Raw genomic sequence first — 24,202 nt, forward strand, 5'->3', positions numbered from 1 at the left:
CACAGTAGGGATGGTGTTCTTGGGATGGTACTCATCATTCTTCTTCCTCCAAACACGTTTAGTGGAATTATGACACAAAAGTTCTATTTTGGTCTCATCTGACACATGACTTTCTCCCATGACTCCTCTGAATCATCCAAATGGTCATTGGCAAACTTAAGACGTGCCTGGACATGTGCTGGTTTAAGCAGGGGAACCTTCCGTGCCATGCATGATTTCAAACCATGACGTCTTAGTGTATTACCAACAGTAACCTTGGAAACGGTGGTCCCAGCTCTTTTCAGGTCATTGACCAGCTCCTCTAGTGTAGTTCTAGGCTGATTTCTCACCTTCCTTAAGATCATTGAGACCCCACGAGGTGAGATCTTGCATGGAGCCCCAGTCCGAGGGAGATTGACAGTCATGTTTAGCTTCTTCCATTTTCTAATGATTGCTCCAACAGTGGACCTTTTTTCACCAAGCTGCTTGGCAATTTCCCTGTAGCCCTTTACAGCCTTGTGGAGGTGTACAATTTTGTCTCTAGTGTCTTTGGACAGCTCTTTGGTCTTGGCCATGTTAGTAGTTGGATTCTTAATGATTGTATGGGGTGGACAGGTGTCTTTATGCAGCTAATGACCTTAAACAGGTGCATCTAATTTAGGATAATAAATGTAGTGGAGGTGGACATTTTGAAGGCAGACTAACAGGTCTTTGAGGGTCAGAATTCTAGCTGATAGACAGGTGTTCAAATACTTATTTGAAGCTGTATCATGCAAATAAATAGTTTAAAAATCATATATTGTGATTTCTGGATTTTTTTTTTAGTTTATGTCTCTCACAGTGGACATGCACCTACGGTGACAATTTCAGACCCCTCCATGATTTCTAAGTGGGAAAACTTGCAAAATAGCAGGGTGTTCAAATACTTTTTTTCCTCACTGTACATAGAATACAATTAAAAACTGATTGTGTGTGTGTGTGTGTGTGTGTGTGTGTGTGTGTGTGTTCTGGTATGGATTTGTTTGTATTATTTTTCTCAGATTAAAACAAAGTGGAGATGAAGTTCAACTGCATCCAAAAAAGCCACTGGATTTCTTACATAAATCTCAAACACTTGCTAATGAAACAATTCTGAGTGGGTCATTAGAATCACTGTCACAATCTCTGCCATCTGAACAGATCTTGTTCTCACCCACATTAACAGGTTTAGAATTGCTAAGCAAAGAACAAAACAAGGAACATGAACTTCAAGGAGTACAACCACCAAAATATCTTAAACCACAGATATCAAGATATCCACCAAAAACCAAGTCAACACTCAAATATAAAACAGAGGTTTGGGATTCCTGTTCTTTTACTTCACTTTCTTCTCAATCCCATAATAGTCCATTAATTAACATGTCAATTCAGAGTCAGTCACTGGAGTTAGATGTGCCCTCCAATCCAAAACAATCAAATCAAACAAGATCCAACACTCCAAACCCCACATTGCCTTCCCATTCGGTAGAGGAGGTGAAGTGTCAAACAAAGCCACATAATTCCTCACCCAGCTTTTTTGAATCTGCTAATAACACAACACTAGGGCAGTTAATTCAATCACCACCCTCTGATAAACTTTCATCATTCACTTCTGACAAATCTGAAAAAGCGAATATCTCTGCTAGCTTGTACAGCTCATTACCTGTCTTAATAACTGCACATCAACAAGGAGAACTTCAAAAAGCAACATCACCAAGACACAATGATTTTCCCAATTCACAGATGCCAAAAAAGCCATCTGCACCACAATCCATGGCAGTAGTGGATTGGGAATCCTTGCTTTCTATGCAATCCCACAGTCCATTGCTTTCCTCATCGGAAGCGTTTTCTACTTCTGTAATGCCGAAACTAAGCACAATATCTTCAGAAGACCAGTGTACCACTGTATATGCTGAAGTTCCCACCTCATCATTGTCAAAGCCTGTCCAAGTAGAGGAGGATAAAAAAATGCTTACTCAATCATTACATTCACCAAGACTTGTTGACTTTCATAAACCCCAAACTCCAAGATCACCACTAAAAGCCACGTCTACACAGAGCATAGATTCCTCTTTTTCCCCTCAATCCCACAGTCCATTGCCCTTGACATCAATTGAATGCCTCTCACCAGCATTTTCCATTTCCTCCAGGACAAAATTGAGTCCAACACCTACAGAACTCTATCATATTAAAGCTAAAGCTCTGACCCCACTGTCTACTAAATCTTTCTCTCAGACCGAAAGTGGTAACACTCCATCACAGTCCCAGCCACCTTCCGAATTTAAGAAATCACCTTTATCTGCAGAGCAGTCATCCTCAGATGAAGAGGAACCATATTTTTTACCTTTAGGATCATCATCATTTTTGGCAAAGTCAGAACTTCTGCGAAGCTCGCCCCCTCTTCACCTAAACTCATCAAGTAAGTATATTTAACCTCCTGTTATGTTGACTACTTAGCAGTATTCTCTACTATTGCTCAGTTTGGATTAAATTCTTCAAAAATGGCAAGTAAAGTATGTATAAATACAACAGACTATATAAATTAATGGTGTGATGCAATGACACTATGTATTTGTATTTAGATAGGTAAATATTCTGTTGTGGGTGTGGCCTAAACCATATTTTTGTTCTTTCTGGTTGAATATGAACCAGAGGGGACAGTGCAACATCTATTGAATTGCCATCAAATCCGCTCTGTAAAATGTTCTTCATATTTGCCCCACCACTTCCAGGTGGAGCCTCCATTTCCTGGGCCTAAGCCCTTGCCTTGAAAGGGCATCTGCTCCTTGATTAAACCACCACGGTCTATATAGAGCTTTTAGTGAGAGCAGCTTTCCTTGGGTCCACAGGAGGATCTGTTGTGAGAGCTTGAAAAAGGAGGCAATAGCGCAGATCCCCCTGGTGGTTGATGTAGGAGGGTGCCCCGGAAGCCAGAAGGATTGCTTGCTATCCAATCTTACATTTTTTACCACACCTTACCTTTCATAGAACAGACACAACATAGAAAACAAAGCGTTTCCTGAAGAAAGAGAAGCTAGCATCGTCTCCACCGCATGTGTTCTTATAGCTTCCTGGTTGTGAATTCACCCCGCCTGTGACGTCACGCCGTTCCGTTGGATAGATTACACACGTGATTCAGAGTGTGGTTACATGGAAACATTCCCATGGCAAATAAACTTCAACACAACACACCTTTATTCACGACCTTCTTTCTTTACACAACTTACTAAACAACTTTTACTAAACATTTGTTTTACTGATGCAGCAAGTCTCAAAACAAGCACCAAAATTCACTATGATGCACACTGTCAATGCATCTGTCAATTAAACCGTTCGTGTGGAAACATAGCATTTTCTGTTTGGTGTCCTGATGATTTATGTATTTCAAAACATTATAATTTCTTTCGAACATTTTCAAGAGTATTTTTACGAGCTGCCCTGTCATCTGAAAATGTAAACAGGCCTGTCTGTTTGAGCAACTGGCTCAGTTTAAAGAAAGAGAAGTAATGGGAACCTGTAGTTTTTCTATGCTTTTTATTTCATGTGTTTAATAGACATGAACAATTTTAATCATGCATATATCATGCATCATCATATCAAATCATGCAATATTATATAATTGAAAAATGACACAAAATTAACACCAACAGCTTTATTATTAGAGCAGCAGCACAGATGTCATGTAATTCACATGTGCTCTCTCTCTCTCTCTCTCTCTCTCTATCTCTCTCTCTCTCCCTTTCAATCTTCTCACTTGCACCCTTTTCTCTTGCCTCTCTCTAATAATTTATTATTAAAACATTAATAGGAATAAAATTTTATCACACTAATTTTTGTATGATTTATATTTGGTAGAATTCTAGACCCCTTGCTTATTTATATCCATTCAAACATCAATGACAACTATTAATTGTCAGTGCTGGCAAATAAGCATCACTTAGTATAAGATGGATAATCCGTGGCCAGGTGTGCATTATGTGATTTGTATGCACTCCGTAAAAGGCACCTGTTTTTGAAGTTTTATTAATGATAGATAATTTAAGTTTAATTTAATCTATCCAGAGTTCTATTTATTTTGACCAATCCATATGTGAGTGTACCTCATTTATGATTAGTGTCCGGGATTCCACGGACACTCTGCACTTATCCTGCTTCCTTGTCAAAGTTAATTCAGACAGAGCAATAAAGGCCTTTCTTTAGATATCGATTAGAGCAATAAATAAATACCCAGTGCACCATAGCATTAAGCTAGGCAATTACACACTGAGGGAAACTACAGGATTACAAGGCAGGAACCTAATCACCGCCATCACCTGGGGCTCCACACAATCGGAATTGAAATGCGGATATGCACACAGCACAGCAGGGACTCTGCTGACTTGAGACATGCAAAGAAACACACACATACTCACACATGCTCTGACTAAGAATCACACGTACACTGCATTGTTCCCACACAGCAGGAACTTTAGGCTTTACTTGCTGACTAGCAGAACCATGTAGGCACCAAGCTGTGTATTGTAAATGTTATTAAGGAATCGAGGAGACAGAGAGAAACAGACAGAGAGAGAGAGAGAGAATCCTTTCCACCTGGAAGCTTTTATTTCTTCGCTTTTATTTAAGATACTGTATATATCTTATAATTATGATCCATTTTCCACTTAATCAGTATAACACATTATTTGCAAGGCAATCAAATGTGGTTTTTTTTTTCGATGATGACTCCATCCCAAAATAACCATCATACAGACCCTATTCAAGCCCTGTTTGTTTTGCAGGCAACAAGATTAAACTATATGTATTGTGATTAAAGAACACTGACAGGCTCATGAATTATTTAATTATAAACATTTACATTTTCCAAACTTTTGTTTCATTCAAGAAATGCTGTAGGTATCCTTTCATAATGCTTATACTGATATACTCAGTTATAGGCTGTTGGGTTTACAGGTTATATGTTGTGAAAATAAAAAATAAAATACATTAGGAACAGTGTGAATAAAAAAATTAAGTATGAAATAAAACATGATTGGACATGCTGTTGGAAAATGATAGTTGGGAATGAATGTTGTAATCAGTAACACCATTTTTCAAAGTGTCATTACTATACTTCGCATGTATGCTAATTTTACTTTCCGTTTTTAACAAACAAAAAGCAACAATTTATCTGCATTTCTCTTCATAACAATAAAGACAAAATATTGACACTTTAGACACAGTTTTAACATATTTGCTGAGGGTGTACTCTCTTTTGTTGGCAGTTATTTGGACAATAATGCCTGTGCATTGAGTTTTTTTAATCATAATAAATATTATATACAGTACAGACCAAAAGTTTGGACACACCTTCTCATTCAAAGAGTTTTCTTTATTTTCATTACTATGAAAATTGTAGATTCACACTGAAGGCATCAAAACTATGAATTAACACGTGGAATTATATATGGAATTATATACATAACAAAAAAGTGTGAAACAACTGAAAAATGTCATATTCTAGGTTCTTCAAAGTAGCCACCTTTTGCTTTGATTACTGCTTTGCACACTCTTGGCATTCTCTTGATGAGCTTCAAGAGGTAGTCACCTGAAATGGTCTTCCAACAGTCTTGAAGGAGTTCCCCGAGAGATGCTTGGCACTTGTTGGCCCTTTTGCCTTCACTCTGCGGTCCAGCTCACCCCTAAACCATCTCGATTGGGTTCAGGTCCGGTGACTGTGGAGGCCAGGTCATCTGGCGCAGCACCCCATCACTCTCCTTCTTGGTCAAATAGCCCTTGATGCCTTCAGTGTGACTACAATTTTCATAGTCATGAAAATAAAGAAAACTCTTTGAATGAGAAGGTGTGTCCAAACTTTTGGTCTGTACTTTTTATATATATATATATATATATATATATATATATATATAAGCTCAAATACCACTGACTGACTCACTCACTCATCACGAAATCTCAAAAACCACCGCACGGATTGCAATGAAATTTGGAACATACCTTCCTCTTGGGTCTTAGGTGCTCACTAAGAAAGGGTTTTGAAAAATTCGGCATGGAATCGCGGCTAACTCACGAAAAACGCGATTTCTCACGCATTGTAAATTCTTCAAAATAACATTACGGATCCTAATGAAACTTACATTGTTTCTTATTAGATGTTAGATGCACGATAAAAATTATTTTCACAGTAGTTTGCCCTGTATCGGTACTACAAAGGGGTAGTACGTTATTTGTTGACGTTACGTTCTGATCTCTGATCATCCAGTCCTGCTCAGTGCTTACTGCTTATTGCCATATTGCTTAGCGTTCTGCCTTCCGTAGCGAAGCACGGGTACTTTCAGCTAGTGTATATATATATATATATATATATATATATATATATATATATATATATATATATATATATATATATATATATATATATAATGGGATATACTTTAGAGTACGATGTGCAGCTATATATATATATATATATATATATATATATATATAGCTGCACATCGTACTCTAAAGTATATCCCATTTTTATTTCTATAGTATTGTACCTTGACAACATTTAATAAAATGGTTGCTAAAACGTGAGGGGTGTATTCACCTTTGTGAGATACTGTATAAGTACATCACAAAAGTGTCACCAAATCAAGAATTATAAATTTTTTTTCCCAATAATTTTTACTTTTTTGCTGTAGATTAGTCTTAATAGTCATAATTCAAGTCCCTGTGTATTAGTTGCTATTATTTACTATATTACTATGATCTTTAATATTTATCCATGTCTTTATGTACTGGAGTATCAAAATAATTTTTTTATTAATAATAATTTGTCTCCCCCTTTTTTTTATATAAAAAAACTTGCTTGAAATTTACAGCGATTTTAATAATATATATATATTTTTTTTATAAGACCATACCCTATATTATTGATGACTTTAAATCAACAAGTAAACATTCTCTTAAATTTTTTGGCAAAAAGATTGCTGTGACTTAATTAAATGTTGTTTATATTAAATTAATATGTATTAAACTAAAATGATCATTAAAAACTAAAAACAATATGATCCGATATGAATCAGATGGAAAAAAAAATATTATAATTTTTTTTAAGCTTCCACTCTGCAGTTGTTGTTTTTTTTTAATTAAAGTACACATTAGATATGATTACATGTTGTTTTTTGGTCACCTTGTGCTTTATTGGCATGACTGAAATAAAATCATTTTGGAGGCAAGAAAATTAATTTGGGGCAATTAAATCTACTCTGCCATGGATTTTTTAAGGATTTTTTAAGAAATAAAATTAAACATTAGCAGAAACAGAACTGGACAGTAATCAGCTAATACATATGTTTATTGCATCCCTATTCTGCATTGCACTTCATAGCATTGGTTAATTTGCTTTCCTGATTTTCTTGCATTATCTGTACCTCATATACTTGATCGCTTTGGCTTCACTTATAATAAAACAAGCTAATGGCAATGCATTAATTACCAGAATAGTAGTGTTTACTTTCATGTGTCCAATCCTCAATAGCCAATGTAGGTCAGCCAACACAAGTTTGCTCCTTCAGATATGGGCTTGTTTGTTTTTCCGCTAGATCTAAAAGTCTAATGTGGCTTAATAAGGTTGGCTTTGCATATCTCCGTTCTCTTACCGCAAACTATGTCGAGGAATTTTTTTTTATCTGAGTGTGGGATGATTTAGAATTAATGCTATTTTCTTTACTGAGCATTAATGCCAGTAAAAGGCAGATACCAAACATGTATTAGTTAATGGAGTAGTTTTATGGGAGTAAATGTTGCTTTTTTAAAGAAGTGACCAAGTGATCAGGACCACCATCTAGAAAATAATTTAAATTACAGCAGTATGTGTTTCAGTAGCATAATTATAATAATTCTAAACATTTTCTGTTGCTGTTTGTGCAGGTTCAGATATGTCAAGTGACAGTTTTGGCATAATGCTCACTGATGGAGACTCTTCTGGTGACGAAATGAGAAGAATGCAGGACATGGAGGAAGAGGAGGAAAGAAATACATTTTCTTACCCTCCCTCTCTGTTGCCCACCTCAGATGTTCTTTTCCCCTCTCAGAGTTCCACGACTGAAGAGCAGTCAGGCATCTTTAAAAAACCCTCCTTGGTGAGCAAGGCAAATGTGTCACTGCAATTTGCTCTAGTTCTGCTATATTGATAGAAATGGAGATTGTGCAGACAGGAAACTGAATTGAGATGGCAGAAGAAAAATAGTTTGTTAGAAGTGTTGTACAGCTAAAAGAATAAATGTTCTTGTACATTTCTTCTTTACTGATAAGCTTTTGTAAAGATTCTGACTTTTGTGTACAGTTGTGTACAATTGACTCCATTGGATTTAGCTTTGTGCCACTAGTATTGCTGATTTTGTATAGTTGTTCAGGTGTCTTGTGGTCTTTGTTATTTAGTTCTCTCAGGTGTCTAATCAGGAGTATTTTCACTCTTCTTTAAAGTAGCCAAAAATTGTGTGAAGGAATTATAAAGGTAAATTGGAGGTGTATCCAGCTCGATATTCAATGAGTTATATTGCTCTTTAAATACTTTGTTGATTTAATCGTTTTGTTTGTCTCTTTGAGATAATATATCAGAATTAGTTTACGTTTGATGTTACTGATTTTTGACAAATTTAGTTCTGTGAATATAATTAATTTTTTGTGTGGTTAAAAAAAACCTGTCCAATTTTTTTGACATGTTCCAAAAACAAAAAGTAAACTATCTAGTAACAAGTAAATTTTTTTCACGCTCTTTTGTCTGCCTTTAGATTTTTTATCTCATCTAAACTCATTTGGCATCAAATTGACGTGGCATCTATAAAGAGGACATTTTTTATTTTTTTAACGACAACAATGTGCAAAGGTTTATTTAAGTAAAACGTCACCTAATGCTTTTTAACCTGTGGTCATCACAACTATAGTACATAGGGGAGTGCCAAACATTTGGGGTTACTCAGATTGCGATTTATTCTCATCCTACTGGGAGTAAAATAGCCCAAAATCTGACTTTATACTTCGGTAGAATCCACAATTCGCATCAGTATAAACTTGTGTTCTAGTGTATTACAACATAAATTGAATATAACCTGCATTAGTGTAAAGTCATTCATTTGATACATCCAGCTCATGTGGGTTCCCAACATTCACCAGATCAATGTGCAGAATTTTTTTGTCTTCAGTTTGCTCACCTGCCAGTTCCCACTTACCAAATAAACTTCCCAACCACATAAACTGCTAATAATGCTGCATTAAAGGGCAGTCTGAGGAAAGCAGTCTTCCCTCTTTTGCACACATACAGTTGTAGAGGATTTGAAAATGTAGGTGTGACTGACAGTGAAGAAAACCAACCCTCCCACCATGTTGCATTTCCACTAGTTAAATAGTTTGCTTCCTGGCGTCCATTGCTAAAACCGACTTGGTGTGGTGCTTAATAATTATAAAACAACTTTACACACCGCTTATCAGTTTTTATTCATCTTGAGTTATCCATCTTTTATTCATATCTTTTTATTTATGGACCATTAAACTCATCACTGTGCTAGTACATGATTTTCTGATATCTGTTTCTAGAGATGCTTTTAGGTATAAGGAAATATCTGGCAGTAAAAATTTAAATGGTGATACTGGCTATAATGGCAATGACATGAATTATGTTTCTCTGTATTACAGGCTGTAAACTCATTAGCACAGAAACACAACAGTGTGTCCACAAACTACCAAGGACTGGATGGCTTCTTTACACTGGGCCTAGACTCTAGGTCTGTTCCACTGACTCCTGCTGTGGAACACACAGCTCTGGAGATGCATACACACTCCACAAACTCTGAGACTTTTATGTCAGGTCAGTACTGGTGCCAAACAGTCCAAATGTCTCTGTGGAATTATGTTTATTTCTGTCAATTATCAGTCCAAGGTATTTCTTTAAGCATTTTCTTTCAGTTTATTTATGTTATAGATAATGAGATTGGTGTAACAATTGAAAAAGGAACATCTTTATGGTCTTAGTCAGTAAGTATAATGGATTATATAATAAATTTAGGCTACAACTATGCCATAACTGTGGCCTTTTCATTGGTGGTATAGTTCTGTATGGATTGGAGCTGTTTAATAAGTAATGTAGAAAATGAAAAACATTCATTGTAAGTCAAGAGGGACAAATTATGTTCACTGGAGACTGGAGACAATATTATGAAACTGAGGATACATTCACCAAGGGATCACTTTAAAAGCTTACTGTACTCATCTTCATGTTATTGTGTGTGTGTGTGCACATGTTCAAAATCAAAACAGATTGTAACCTGGTAGAATTTGATACGTATCTGTATTTTCTTTATTTGTTCAGACTTTATTCCTTAAGCTTTTTGATATTTTTGAAACATTTAATAGAGGCATTATGTCCACTTGAGACTTAAGGCCTAAAACAATAATACAATACAGATAGGTTTTTTTTTCAGCCTAAGAAACTCTTGCCATATCATCTGCTTGATGATTTGCACTGTCTCCCAACCCAATGGTGCCATTATCGGTCCGATTCTCATTCATCTTTAAAAAGCAAGCTTGAAAGTGTTCATTCTGTACAAGTGTGGTTATAACTGTCGTCAATCAGGAGACTTAAGGAAGATTACTCTACCCCAAAGCCCTGCAGCAAAACAGAACTTGATAAAGCTAACACACTGTATTGTTTCATACTTATACCCATGGCACTCATTTACTCAAACGTTAGTGTTAAAGTCTATGAAAAGTATCAATCATTCTGTAGAAATTCAGCACTTTTGTAAAACCTTTCTTTTTTTTTTTTTTTTTTTTGCCTGTTATCAAAGCCAAAGAGGTCCAAGAGCTTCTCTGTATTGTGGGCTTCTGCACATGAGACCATTCAGTGGTGGCTCAGGGCCCGAGGGTTCTCTTGGAGGGGCAATCCTCTCCGTACAATCAAGGTCATGTGGTGAGCCTTACGTGCTTAGATGTTTGTAGAGATCCTAGGTTTCTATATCAGGATCTCGTGTTGGAAGTTTCTTGTAGTCAAGTAACGCTAACGACTTCATGGCTTAAGGAGCGGTCTTGAGTGTCCGCTTCGCCCAAGGTATCTGGGAAAGGCTCCATCTGCTGTGACACATAAATTGCCTAGAGATGCTGGCTGTGTTTCTAGCTTTGAAGCACTTCCTTCCAGACCTAAGAGGCCACCATGTGTTGGTCCGTTCGGACAACATCCTCTGTGGTCTCTTATATAAACCACCAGGGGGGGTCTTTTTTTTAAGGCAAGGGCCGAGTTCACTCCAGGCATGGTGAGTGCCTTTCAGTACCCTAAAACAGGGTATGTTCCCAAGGTGCCCTCAGTCGTCCCACGAGCTGTATTGCTCCAGGCATTTTGTCCTCCTTCTTTCCAGGCTCCAGACCAGGAAAAGCTAAACCAACTGTGTCCTGTGCCAGCACTGGACATATTTGTCCACAGAACAAGTCTGTGGAGAAAGTCGGAGCAACTGTTCGTCTGCTATGGCCCTCCGAGGAGAGGTCTTCCTGCGAGCAAGCAGACGCTCATCAGATGGATTGTGAATGCTCTTTTATCCTCCTATTAGTCCTCTGGTCCCCTGCTCCTTCGGGGTCAGAGCGCACTCAGCCCGGAGTGTGGCAGCCTCTAAGGCTTGGTCCTCTAGAGTGTCCCTCCAAGACATCTGCAATGCTGCAGGATGGTCCACCCCGCTTTATAACCTCGGCCCCAGTGCCAATCCTGGCCACTCTGTCCTTTGACCTAACTGTGCTCTTACACACTAGGCAGGGACTGGTCAGTCTGGCGGTATTAGACACTTGTTCCCAAAGAGTTGTTGATGCAGCTCAAGTTCCTGAAAGGAAATGTCTCTAGGTTACATATGTAACAATGGTTCCCTGAGGTAATGAAACGCTGCATCTCCAGGCCACACTGCCGGCATTCCTGCAGCACCTACTTTCCTTTCAGAAGCTTCACTCTATGTGGTTTTTATAGCTTCCTGGTTGTGCCACTGATGCCGCGCTTTCCATTGGACTGATTACACACGTGATTCAGAGCGTGGACAATGCGGAAGAATTCCCAAGGCGTTGTTGAAGCAGTGTCTCGTTCCCTCAAGGAACCATCGTTACATAATAACATTGCAGTAAATTTTTCAATGAGACAATATAAACAGTCCAGAAAAGAGATCGGGGTGCCCAGTACGTTTATCACAATCGACTGGTAGTGATAAGGTAATATGTGTAGATCGTGCGCTATTTTTTTAATTTATTTTTTGATGTTAGCCAAATCATACGGATACGGATGATCCGCTGTGGCGAACCCAAATGTGAGAAGCCGAAATAAAATTTTGGTCTATCTATCCTCCTTATGGAATTTGCTTACCACTTCATTGATGTACAGGGCGACCAGTCTGAGATTTCTTCTGTTTTAACACACGGGTCACCATTGCGTGAGCGGTCAAACGTATGCAAGCCACTGCAATGCTCCAGTTAGCTCAGTGTCTCCAATTATTTATGTGAGTCATCCTTTTTTCCAAATGAAGATTATGAAGTCCAAATACTGTTCCACCATGACTGATGATCATTTAAAAGTCTGCTTGAGGTTGACTCTATTCAGTGCAAGTCATCAAAGTAAGGTAGTATATATATATATATATATATATATATATATATATATATATATATATATATATATATATATACAGTGAGGAAAATAAGTATTTGAACACCCTGCTATTTTGCAAGTTCTCCCACTTAGAAATCATGGAGGTTTCTGAAATTGTCATCGTAGGTGCATGTCCACTGTGAGAGACATAATCTAAAAAAAATAATCCCGAAATCACAATGTATGATTTTTAAACTATTTATTTGTATGATACAGCTGCAAATAAGTATTTGAACTATCTATCAGCTAGAATTCTGAGCCTCAAAGACCTGTTAGTCTGCCTTTAAAATGTCCACCTCCACTACATTTATTATCCTAAATTGGATGCACCTGTTTGAGGTCGTTAGCTGCATAAAGACACCTGTCCACCCCGTACAATCAGTAAGAATACAACTACTAACATGGCCAAGACCAAAGAGCTGTCCAAAGACACTAGAGACAAAATTGTACACCTCGACAACGCTGGTAAGGGCTACGGGGAAATTGCCAAGCAGCTTGGTGAAAAAAAGGTCCACTGTTGGAGCAATCATTAGAAAATGGAAGAAGCTAAACATGACTGTCAATCGCCCTCGGACTGGGGCTCCATGCAAGATCTCACCTCGTGGTGAGAACCTTGATATGCCAGGATACGCCAGAACCTTGATATGCTTCTTACAGAGCCACTCCTTGGTTATCTTGGCTGTGTGCTTCGGGTCATTGTCATGTTGGAAGACCCAGCCTCGACCCATCTTCAATGCTCTAAATGAGGGAAGGAGGTTGTTCGCCAAAATCTCGCAATACATGGCCCCGGTCATCCTCTTCTTAATACAGTGCAGTCACCCTGTCCCATGTGCAGAAAAACACCCCCAAAGCATGATGCTACCACCCCCATGCTTCACAGTAGGGATAATGTTCTTGGGATGGTACTCACCAATCTTCTTCCTCCAAACACGTTTAGTGGAATTATGACCCAAAAGTTCTATTTTGGTCTCATCTGACCACATGACTTTCTCCCATGACTCCTCTGGATCATCCAAATGGTCATTGGCAAACTTAAGACGTGCCTGGACATATGCTGGTTTAAGCAGGGGAACCTTCCGTGCCATGCATGATTTCAAACCATGACATCTTAGTGTATAACCAACAGTAACCTTGGAAACAGTGGTCCCAGCTCTTTTCAGGTCATTGACCAGCTCCTCCCGTGTAGTTCTGGGCTGATTTCTCACCTTCCTTAGGATCATTGAGACCCCATGAGGTGAGATCTTGCATGGAGCCCCAGTCCAAGGGAGATTGACATTCATGTTTAGCTTCTTCCATTTTCTAATGATTGCTCCAACAGTGGATTTCTGGATTTTTTACAAACTGAAACATTGTGAGCACATCTAATTTACTGTGACACATACAGTACATATACATATACTTGTAAAATTGTCATCTTTGTCATCATTGTATTAACACACACACACACACACACACACACACACACACACACACACACACACACACACACACATCAATTGGGCAAAAGTATTGGGGCGTTCATTTCATTTCATCATTTCATTTCATCTTCTCCCGCTTATCCGTAATTCGGGTCATAATTTGGGTATTGGGAGTCAGGGAAAAATTTCTGTACATGATATGAGGACAACTTGAAAAGAACCAGACTTACACCAAACCCATCATCATCTGCTTGACACAATATGTCCATTCATTATTGGTTCATCATTGTTGAGGTTATCAGCTGTTCACTGACGGAGGCTTGAGTGCAAAATGTTTGTGGCAATTGCTGTACTTTTCAAATAGTTCAGATTAATTACAGTTCAAAGACATCATTTTGGTTTTTAACTGTAACCATTAAGAATAATCTCATATTTCTTCAGTGTTCATGTGCAGCTATCCTCAGCAGCAGAAAGTGGTTTCCAAAAATTATCTTTAGTAAAAGCGTTGTGTTTGTGGAGTTGCAGTGTATCTGGAGCGTATTCAGTGAACATTGTGTGTGAGGTAAGAATAGACACTGGATAAGATGCCAGTTAATAGCAAAACACCATGCACACACCTTGAGACAATTTTGTCTATAGCCAATCCACCTACTACCATGTTTTGAGATGTAGGAGGGGGAACAATGATGAGGTATGCTAAATTAATGCCCACTCCATACCTTGCAAGCTCTTATAATAAACAATGAAGCAATATTAAGATTAGTCTTTTATAACTGAAATTAAAACCTCTGTATTGAAAACCAGGCCACTTTTTTTCTTACAGGTGTTTTTTATTTTCTGCAAGCTTTTAAAAAAATAATTAAACAAATAAATAATGAAAACATTATTATTCTTTTTTTTTTTTTACAATACTGCGCTATTCAGGTCTTAATTATTTTGTTTTTAGATTAATTGCCCAATAAAATATAGCAGGGTAAAAGCCACTGTGCCGATTATGCCGGTCTGATATATCCATATATTCCCCTGATCCATTCTCCCCATGCTTAATGAGTGACTCTTAAGAAAGCATTAGTTAGAATGTAAACACTAATATTTCCATCAGTACTTTCTAAGATTGCCAATATTACAATATGGGGAAAGTCAATTGAGACAAACAGAACTCTAATAGCCTCATTTTTAGATGCCATGTATCAAACTACTGCCTTAATGAGAGGCAGGAAAGGTCAGATGTTTCCCTGTCAGCAGTGTCTGCTTTTTCTGTCTAACTTTTTTCTTTGCAGCATATATCCATCACATTTTTTTTTCCTCTCATCCTTTTTTTATTCCTCAGAGTGCCATGATCTAATAGGTTTTATTGGTCTGTCTCTCTAGTTCGCATTCCCCTGAGCGCAGTGACAAGGGCAGCGACCACTGAGCTGGAAAATGGCTTAATTATAGCTGGTGTTTAAGACAGAGAAAGGAGACATGCCTTAACCCCAGAGACATGTCTCTCTGTATGCATGTGTGTCTCTCTCTTTCTCTCTCTATTTTACTCTCTCTTTTTGTCCTGAAGGTAGAGACTTACAATATGTTGTGTCTGGCTTTGTTTTTAAAATTCTAAAATTCAGGAAAACCAACTTTAGTATGTCCATGATTTCGATATATAGCAATAAAAGCGAATATAATTTCTAGTTTGCCATTTTGCAGTATTCGAATGTAACATGCAGAGCTGTGATTTGTTTACACCAAAACACATTTTTTACAAGCAGAATCACTTCAACAAACCCGTTCTCTTAAACTCCACAATTAAACTCGGGTATAAACTTTCAAGCTAATAGATTTACAAAAAAGGACACTAGAATCATTACACCTGAAACACAAGGAATTATGTGATAGATTCTAAATGATTTTTGATGTTATCCAGCACTGAACTGCTTTATTGGAAATTCTGATAGAAGTAAATGAAATCGATAGGGACCAAATGTACAGACAGACAAAGAGATAGACAGGCAACTCACCAGACATACAGGCAGATAAAGACACCCAGAGAAAGAAAAATGGATAAAGACAGACAAGATGTCATGTAAATGTACAAACAGGTAGAGGGGGACATGAATGTTAAGAAACATGAAATGACTAATGAATGTATAGACAGATGGAGAGACAGATACTTGTACATTCACACACATACAGACACCTACTGTTTACATAGTTACAATAATGCCAATATCTCTCTCTCTCTCTCTCTCTCTCTCTCTCTCTCTCTCTCTCTCTCTCTCTCTCTCTCTCTCTCTCTCTCTCTCTCCTCCTTTATTTCTTTTTTTCTTTTTCGTTGTAGGTGACAGTATCTGGAGACCAGAGAGCAGTCTCAGTCATCACGCAGACCCCAAGCTTGTTAAAGGAGTGAATAGCCAGGCAATCAGTATCGCAACATCTGTTACATCACTCAGTAAAATGGAGTCTTCTCGGAGGTGGAGTCATTCAGGTGTGACCTCTCTTATGTAGTTTCTTATGCATTTTAGTGGGATAAAAGAAAAACTACAACGAACAGGAAACAACAGAAATTTGACAGAATGAAATAAAAAAACAACCAACAACAACAAAATGCTTTCGAACCGTGTACTTTAGTGTGAAATATAAAGTGTTTGAAATCATACAATTCTCAGTTAATAATTATGGCATTCATTATAATAAAATAATACATAAATATAATCTAAAAAACAATCCAGGATAAATCCATGAATTCAGACAAATCAAACCAAACATTCAGTTAAAGAATGGCTGTTGTATAAAAGGTAGATGGACAGATTTGGTTACATGTGCTGAGGCATCTTCTTTTAATGCTGTGTGAACACTTTATTAGAGCAATAACTATGTGACAGATCTGGCATGTATCAAGTCGCAACGTGTCGAATGATTTTTGATGTGCTGCAGACCATTTGCTTCCAACAGACACATATTCTAACATCATATTAGGAAGGAGGTTAGGGGTTGTTGTTCGAGAGTTGCTCATCTCTTACAATGCAAAAAACATAATAAAAACAAACAAGCAAACCAACAAAAAAAACAGTTAAACCTATAATTTATCCATGTGAGGATATATACACACACGCACACACTATATTTAAAAAGTCTTGGGGCATTGCCATGATGGAACACGTTTGGGTTTCCAAGTTCAATTAAGCTCTGATTTCATCCCTACTGAACACATTTGGAATGAATGTGAACGCTGACTGCACTCCAGGTCTTTTCACCTTCATTAGCACCTGCCTTTCGTAATTCCCTTGTGGCTGAGGAACACAAATATTCATAAGTACACGCCACAAATCTAGTCTAACATCTTCCCAGAAGAGTGGAGGGAATTATAAGAGCAAATTGGGACTAAATGTTGAATGCAATGCTCAAAAATCACATACCATACTTTTGACCAGGTGACCCAATTTAATGGCAATGGAATGGAATTAAAAAAGTACAATGGATTAAAAAATCAAGCAAACAAACAACCAAACAAATAAATAAAAATAGAAAAATAATCATTAAGAAACTAGAATAGGATTAAATAGAAAATATGATATAATATAAAAATGTACTTGTAAAAATTTAAATGGAATATACAGGAATTTTCATTGTCATGCATGAGAGTAAAAAAAAATACTTTAATTCCAGCCTTTTGCTCCTTATTTCAGGTTTGTAAGTTTTGCCTTCTATGACATTTTTTGGATGTCACCCAAATACGAATTAACTGTGCTATGCTTTTTAAAGGTAACTGGCATTCATCAATGTATGCAGTCAGTTATATGAATACAGCAGATACAGGCTAATACAAAAAATGTACACACAACTTTAGAAAAGATTGATAAATTAGGCCAATTTTGAACACAATTACTATTATTTTTTCTTCTTGCAGCTATAAATAGCACCTCTTTCTAAAACAATAACTAAGTATGACAGAAAAATAAAAGACTCCTCAAGCTTCCTAAACTGATACCCAGAGGACAGATTAAACACTCCATGAGATTTAATCTAGATTTATAGTGTCAAAATCTGATGAATATTTTATGCAGCAGCTCCTCAGCAAGACTGAATACTGTTTACTTGATGCATCGTCCACTTAGTCAGGCAGAGTGTTGATCACTGCACTGATGATATTTATAACAGGAAACACAACAGCGGGAAACACGTAAATGTTCACCGTAGGTGTGATTTTACTGTAACACATTTACAGCCCTCTCTCTGTGATTAAAGCAGCACTGATGAGATTATTACACCAGCCGAAACAGACACACACACACACACACACACACACACACACACACACACACACACACACACACACACACACACACACAGGACCAGAAACTTTAATCTAAAGTAATACAGAGACCGAAATAATGTTGAATTAATACTATATGAGTCCCATAATGTACACTAAACTATGCCTACAATTCAAAGAAGGAATTATATCTAAATTTTTCCTAGTATTAAAATGATAGGAAATAATCAGAATTAGTGATAAAGCCAAAAAACAATCCCTTTTCTTTTAGGTAAGAACTATAAAGAGTTGTAGAATTATTGGACTACAATTTTATGACTAAATATAAAATCTGGATCAGGACTAAACCTGGACATAGGATTAAAAATACTCTAGAACTACAACCAGAACTAAACTAGACCTGACAAAAATATTTTGTGTTGATTATTCGATTTGTTCCCTATGAATAGAGTTCTTCTAATAATAATTTTTTTTTTCCCATCTATGGTTCTAGTTAATCTTAATCCAAGATTTAGTTATAGTTCTGGTTTCATGTCTAAACTAGAACAAAAATGTAAAATAAGACTAGGATCAAAAGGAAGCCCGAAAGGTATTAAACCGTAACGATTTTAACTGTCCCTTTACAACATTTACTATTCTCCCTGCCAAGACTTTATGGTGTGCGTGTGCGTGTGCGTGAGCGTGAGCGCGCGCGCGCGCTCTATTCTTCACTTCTCCCCATCTGGCTCTCTCAGGCCCTATTTAGACTTCACATTATTTACAATCCATCTAAGCTGATCCAATCAGATGTGGACATCCAAGATGGATAACAGTTCACACCTAGTATTTTTCACACGTGTCAAATGCGTCTTCACTGATATGCTACCACATTTCCATATCTGCCAAAAGCAACTAATTTCCACTTCAAAATCCAGGCCAAAGATTCTAGCCGATGGCAAACTAAAGTTCGACAGTATGATTATGCTCATTGGTTAAAAGTGTTCGTTGTCAAATCAGATTTTCTAAATAAATCATCAGACTCTCAGATCAGTCAATAAAATCCTCTGGCTGTGCAGCAGTTTATGCAGGATTTACTCATTTGATCAGTTTTTATGTGCTGTAAAAACTTACATAAAACACAAAAAAAAGTAGTAAACATCCAGTCAAGAGCAATGATGCATACTGTAACAATTAAAGGGTTAAAAAAATGTAAAACATTTAAGAAAATTCATTAGATAACAGTGCAAACCTTATATTTTAAAGGTATAGCAATGTTTTCTTTTATAGTGCTGTCTAATTAATGTGAATATACGATACCAAAAATATTATTTGACCCTTCTTTTCCCTATACATTATTTTGAAGCTCACTATTAAGACCATTATTTCAGAATGAGATGTGATTTAAAAACAATGTGATGCAATAGCTTTTAAAGAAAGCGACTACCTATATTGCAAACACTTAGCATAAATACAATTCTGTAAGAACGGGAAACACAAACTTCCAAATATAGTAAAGAGTGAAGCTAAAGACCAGAGCAACAAATATATAAATCTACACATGTAAAACACACACACACACACATATATATATATATATATATATATATATATATATATATATATATATATATATATATATATATATATATATATATATATATATATATATATATATATATATATACAGTGAGGAAAATAAGTATTTGAACACCCTGCTATTTTGCAAGTTCTCCCACTTAGAAATCATGGAGGGGTCTGAAATTGTCATCGTAGGTGCATGTCCACTGTGAGAAACATAATCTAAAAAATCCAGAAATCACAATGTATGATTTTTTAACTATTTATTTGTATGATACAGCTGCAAATAAGTATTTGAACACCTGAGAAAGTCAATGTTAATATTTGGTACAGTAGCCTTTGTTTTCAATTACAGAGGTCAAATGTTTCCTGTAGTTTTTCACCAGGTTTGCACACACTGCAGGAGGGATTTTGGCCCACTCCTCCACACAGATCTTCTCTAGATCAGTCAGGTTTCTGGCCTGTCGCTGAGAAACACGAAGTTTGAGCTCCCTCCAAAGATTCTCTATTGGGTTTAGGTCTGGAGACTGGCTAGGCCACGCCAGAACCTTGATATGCTTCTTACAGAGCCACTCCTTGGTTATCCTGGCTGTGTGCTTCGGGTCATTGTCATGTTGGAAGACCCAGCCTCGACCCATCTTTAATGCTCTAACTGAGGGAAGGAGGTTGTTCCCCAAAATCTCGCAATACATGGCCTCGGTCATCCTCTCCTTAATACAGTGCAGTCGCCCTGTCCCATGTGCAGAAAAACACCCCCAAAGCATGATGCTACCACCCCCATGCTTCACAGTAGGGATGGTGTTCTTGGGATGGTACTCAGCATTCTTCTTCCTCCAAACACATTTAGTGCAATTATGACCCAAAAGTTCTATTTTGGTCTCATCTGACCACATGACTTTCTCCCATGACTCCTCTGGATCATCCAAATGGTAATTGGCAAACTTAAGACGTGCCTGACATGTGCTGGTTTAAGCAGGGGAACCTTCCGTGCCATGCATGATTTCAAACCATGACGTCTTAGTGTATTACCAACAGTAACCTTGGAAATTGTGGTCCCAGCTCTTTTCAGGTCATTGACCAGTTCCTCCTGTGTAGTTCTGAGCTGATTTCTCACCTTCCTTAGGATCATTGAGACCCCATGAGGTGAGATCTTGCATGGAGCTCCAGTCCGAGGGAGATTGACAGTCATGTTTCGCTTCTTCCATTTTCTAATGATTGCTCCAACAGTGGACCTTTTTACCAAGCTGCTTGGCAATTTCCCCGTAGCCCTTTCCAGCCTTGTGGAGGTGTACAATTTTGTCTCTAGTGTCTTTGGACAGCTCTTTGGTCTTGGCCATGTTAGTAGTTGGATTCTTACTGATTGTATGGGGTGGACAGGTGTCTTTATGCAGCTAACGACCTCAAACAGGTGCATCTCATTTAGGATAATAAATGTAGTGGAGGTGGACATTTTAAAGGCAGACTAACAGGTCTTTGAGGGTCAGAATTTTAGCTGATAGACAGGTGTTTAAATACTTATTTGCAGCTGTATCATACAAATAAATAGTTTAAAAATCATACATTGTGATTTCTGGATTTCTTTTGTTAGATTATGTCTCTCACAGTGGACATGCACCTACGATGACAATTTCAGACCCCTCCAAGAAACTTTCTTTTCGGCTTCTCCCGTTAGGGGTCGCCACAGCGGATCATCCGCACGTTTGATTTGGCACATGTTTTACGCTGGATGCCCTTCCTAACGCAACCCTCCCCAATTTATCCGGGCTTGGGACCGGCACTAAGAGTGGCTGGGGATGATTCCCTGACCGGGAATCGAACCCGGGTCGCAGCGGTGGGAGCGCTGCATCTTAACCACTAGACCACCAGGGGACGATTTCTAAGTGGGAGAACTTGCAAAATAGCAGGGTGTTCAAATACTTATTTTCCTCACTATATATATATATTGTAAAAGTTTCCAAAGGTGTACCTTACTAGTTTAATATTTCTTTCAGACCTTGCGATCTAGTTTATCCCGGAGCAGTTTTAGGATTTAGGTGCAGTGATTGGACTAAGCTCTAAGTAATGCATACAGAGCTTCAATTTATGGTTTTGGTCTGTCTTATTGTATGGTGAAGTTGGTTCCAATTAGCCATAGTCCAGACTGAATTGTTTAGCTTTGAAGTATGTAATGGTAGCCATGTTGGTTCAGTATTTCTTTCACCAAGTCTTCAACCTTCCCTGATCTAAAAAAAAAAAAATAAAACCCACAAAACATTAGGCTATTGTTGCATATAAACAAAAGGAACATGCATGTCTCTTAAATGTAGACTAGGAAATTCCATTTTTGACAGGCACGGTAAATATCAATTTCAAACGTGACAACACTGGTGACAAGGTGGTCTTTGATATTGTCTGGGACAATATCAAAATAGTTTTTTTGTGTGTGTGTATATATATATTTATGTGTGTGTGTGTGTTCAGCAGACCACTATATTTCTCAGTGTGCCTTTTGCTTCACTTAGGCTTAAACGTGTGAGTGTGTGTGTGTGTGTGCGCGCTTGGTGGGTTTGTGTGCGTGTGTGTCAGTGAGTGTTCTTTCAGCCTCTCATGGGCTTGTACGATGTGTGTGTGCATGTGTGAGTGTTTCCCACATCTCACATCTCACATACTCTTTCTGAACCTCTCAGGCTTGTACAGAATGTCTTGCATGTTTGTGTGTGTGTGTGTGTGTGTGTGTGTGTGTGTGTGTGTGTGTGTGTGTGTGTGTGTGTGTGTGTGTGTGTGTGTGTGTGTGTATGTACTGTATTTTTCACTACTCTCTAACAAGTTTGTACTGTGGTACAGTGTGTGTGTGTGTGTGTGTGTGTGTGTGTGTGTGTGTGTGTGTGTATATGTATGTGTGAGATTGCCTGAGGGGGCCAGAAGTCTCCTGCTGCTCTATTTGATTAGATCTGAGGGGCAAAAACACAGATGACCTGCTGCCACTCGTTTACCTCCTACTTTATTCTGTCCGTCTATCTCACTGTCTCTCTCACTCTGTACTCACTATCTTTCCGATTTTTTTTTCTTTAATCTATAGCCCATATCCCTCTATTTATGCCTTTATTCCCCTCTTTTCACTCTTCCAATCCTGCTTTCTCTTTTCTATTTTATCCTTTTTTTACACGTTTACACATTTTTTTCTCTCTATTTCGAACACTCTCCTTTCATTCATAGTTCTTTTTAATTTTCTGTCCTGTATCTTATATCTTGCTTTTTACTTTTCCTACTATCTATTTTTTAAACCTTATAATAAAAATGTTCATACCATGATTTTGCTTCCAATTCATTGTTTATCTTCCTCTCTATCTTTTTAGGTTCCTCTGCTCAAGTCACTCAGCATGCTTCTCATCCCATTTCTCAAGCTGCTCTGGAGAATTTGAACGTTCAGAGTGTGGATCAAGCTGAGGTTACACAATTCAAACAGGATAAAGATGATCTGCTCACTATTGTTGAGCTGGAGGAAGAGTTCAAACGTATGAGTGCTGAACCAAATATGTTTGGATCGGAAGGAGATGAAGACAATAGATTTTTTAATTAGATTTACAATTTTTAACCATATAGTATTTTTACAACATAAAAAAATTGTATATAACCAAAATTAGTCTTTCAGTTCATGTTATTTAAATAGTGGTTGGTTTAGTAGTCATGATTGTTTAAGTCTATCAAATAACAATATATAAGCTGTTGATTTTAAAGATGGTATGCAGTAGGGGATTACTGTAAATTGTTATGTGATGCCTTCTTCCTTTCCACTAGAATGTTATTAATGTATTATTAATATTAATGAGGACAGGCAGGGTCAGCATTCCAACACACCCTTATGGTGTTTTTAATGGGGTTGATTTGTGTAGTGCTTTCAGCAGTGAAAATTGTCAAAAAGGATGCTTTACAAAAATATATTGATTCTACAGGTGATGAGGTTAATGAATATCTCTTTAATATGATCTCAGAAAAAACTTTGAGCGGAACCAGATTCAAATCACATCCCTATCTGGGTGATTTCAGATTGTAAATTATGTTTCTTCTATAACTGTACTATATAGTCAAAATGTGAGTCACCATATAACATTCAATGGTGACCAGATGAAGAAGGAGCTTGGGAAACTAAACAAAGGTGTGGGATAGGATGGCAAAACTGAAAAACTAAATGGAATTCTACAGTGCTTTCAGTACAGTACTTTCAGTCTAAGCCACCATCTAGGTCCTTGGTAACTGTAAAACTTTGTGTGCTCCAAGGAAACCAAACCATAGCAAGTATGGACAAATCTGTTCTTTTCTGTTTGCGTTTCTGTTTCAGTTTTTCTT

At 37.5% G+C, this 24,202-nt stretch overlaps 1 protein-coding gene across 3 annotated transcripts in view; it reads left to right on the forward strand.

Annotated features, from left to right (window-relative positions):
• Positions 1–23,832, forward strand: part of zbbx (zinc finger, B-box domain containing) — a 69,105-nt gene extending 45,273 nt beyond the window's left edge. For all 3 annotated transcript variants that reach the window (XM_083552867.1, XM_083552868.1, XM_083552866.1), the window contains exons 14-18: positions 1,020–2,416; positions 7,909–8,120; positions 9,673–9,844; positions 16,385–16,531; positions 23,212–23,832. In XM_083552867.1, coding sequence (XP_083408993.1) covers positions 1,020–2,416; positions 7,909–8,120; positions 9,673–9,844; positions 16,385–16,531; positions 23,212–23,435 — 2,152 coding nt within the window. In that variant the 3' untranslated portion in view covers positions 23,436–23,832. The remainder of the gene's footprint in view (positions 1–1,019; positions 2,417–7,908; positions 8,121–9,672; positions 9,845–16,384; positions 16,532–23,211) is intronic.
• Positions 23,833–24,202: the final 370 nt, after the last annotated feature.

This window comes from Silurus aristotelis (genome assembly GCF_946808225.1).
Source record: "Silurus aristotelis genome assembly, chromosome: 10".
NCBI classification, from domain to species: domain Eukaryota; kingdom Metazoa; phylum Chordata; class Actinopteri; order Siluriformes; family Siluridae; genus Silurus; species Silurus aristotelis.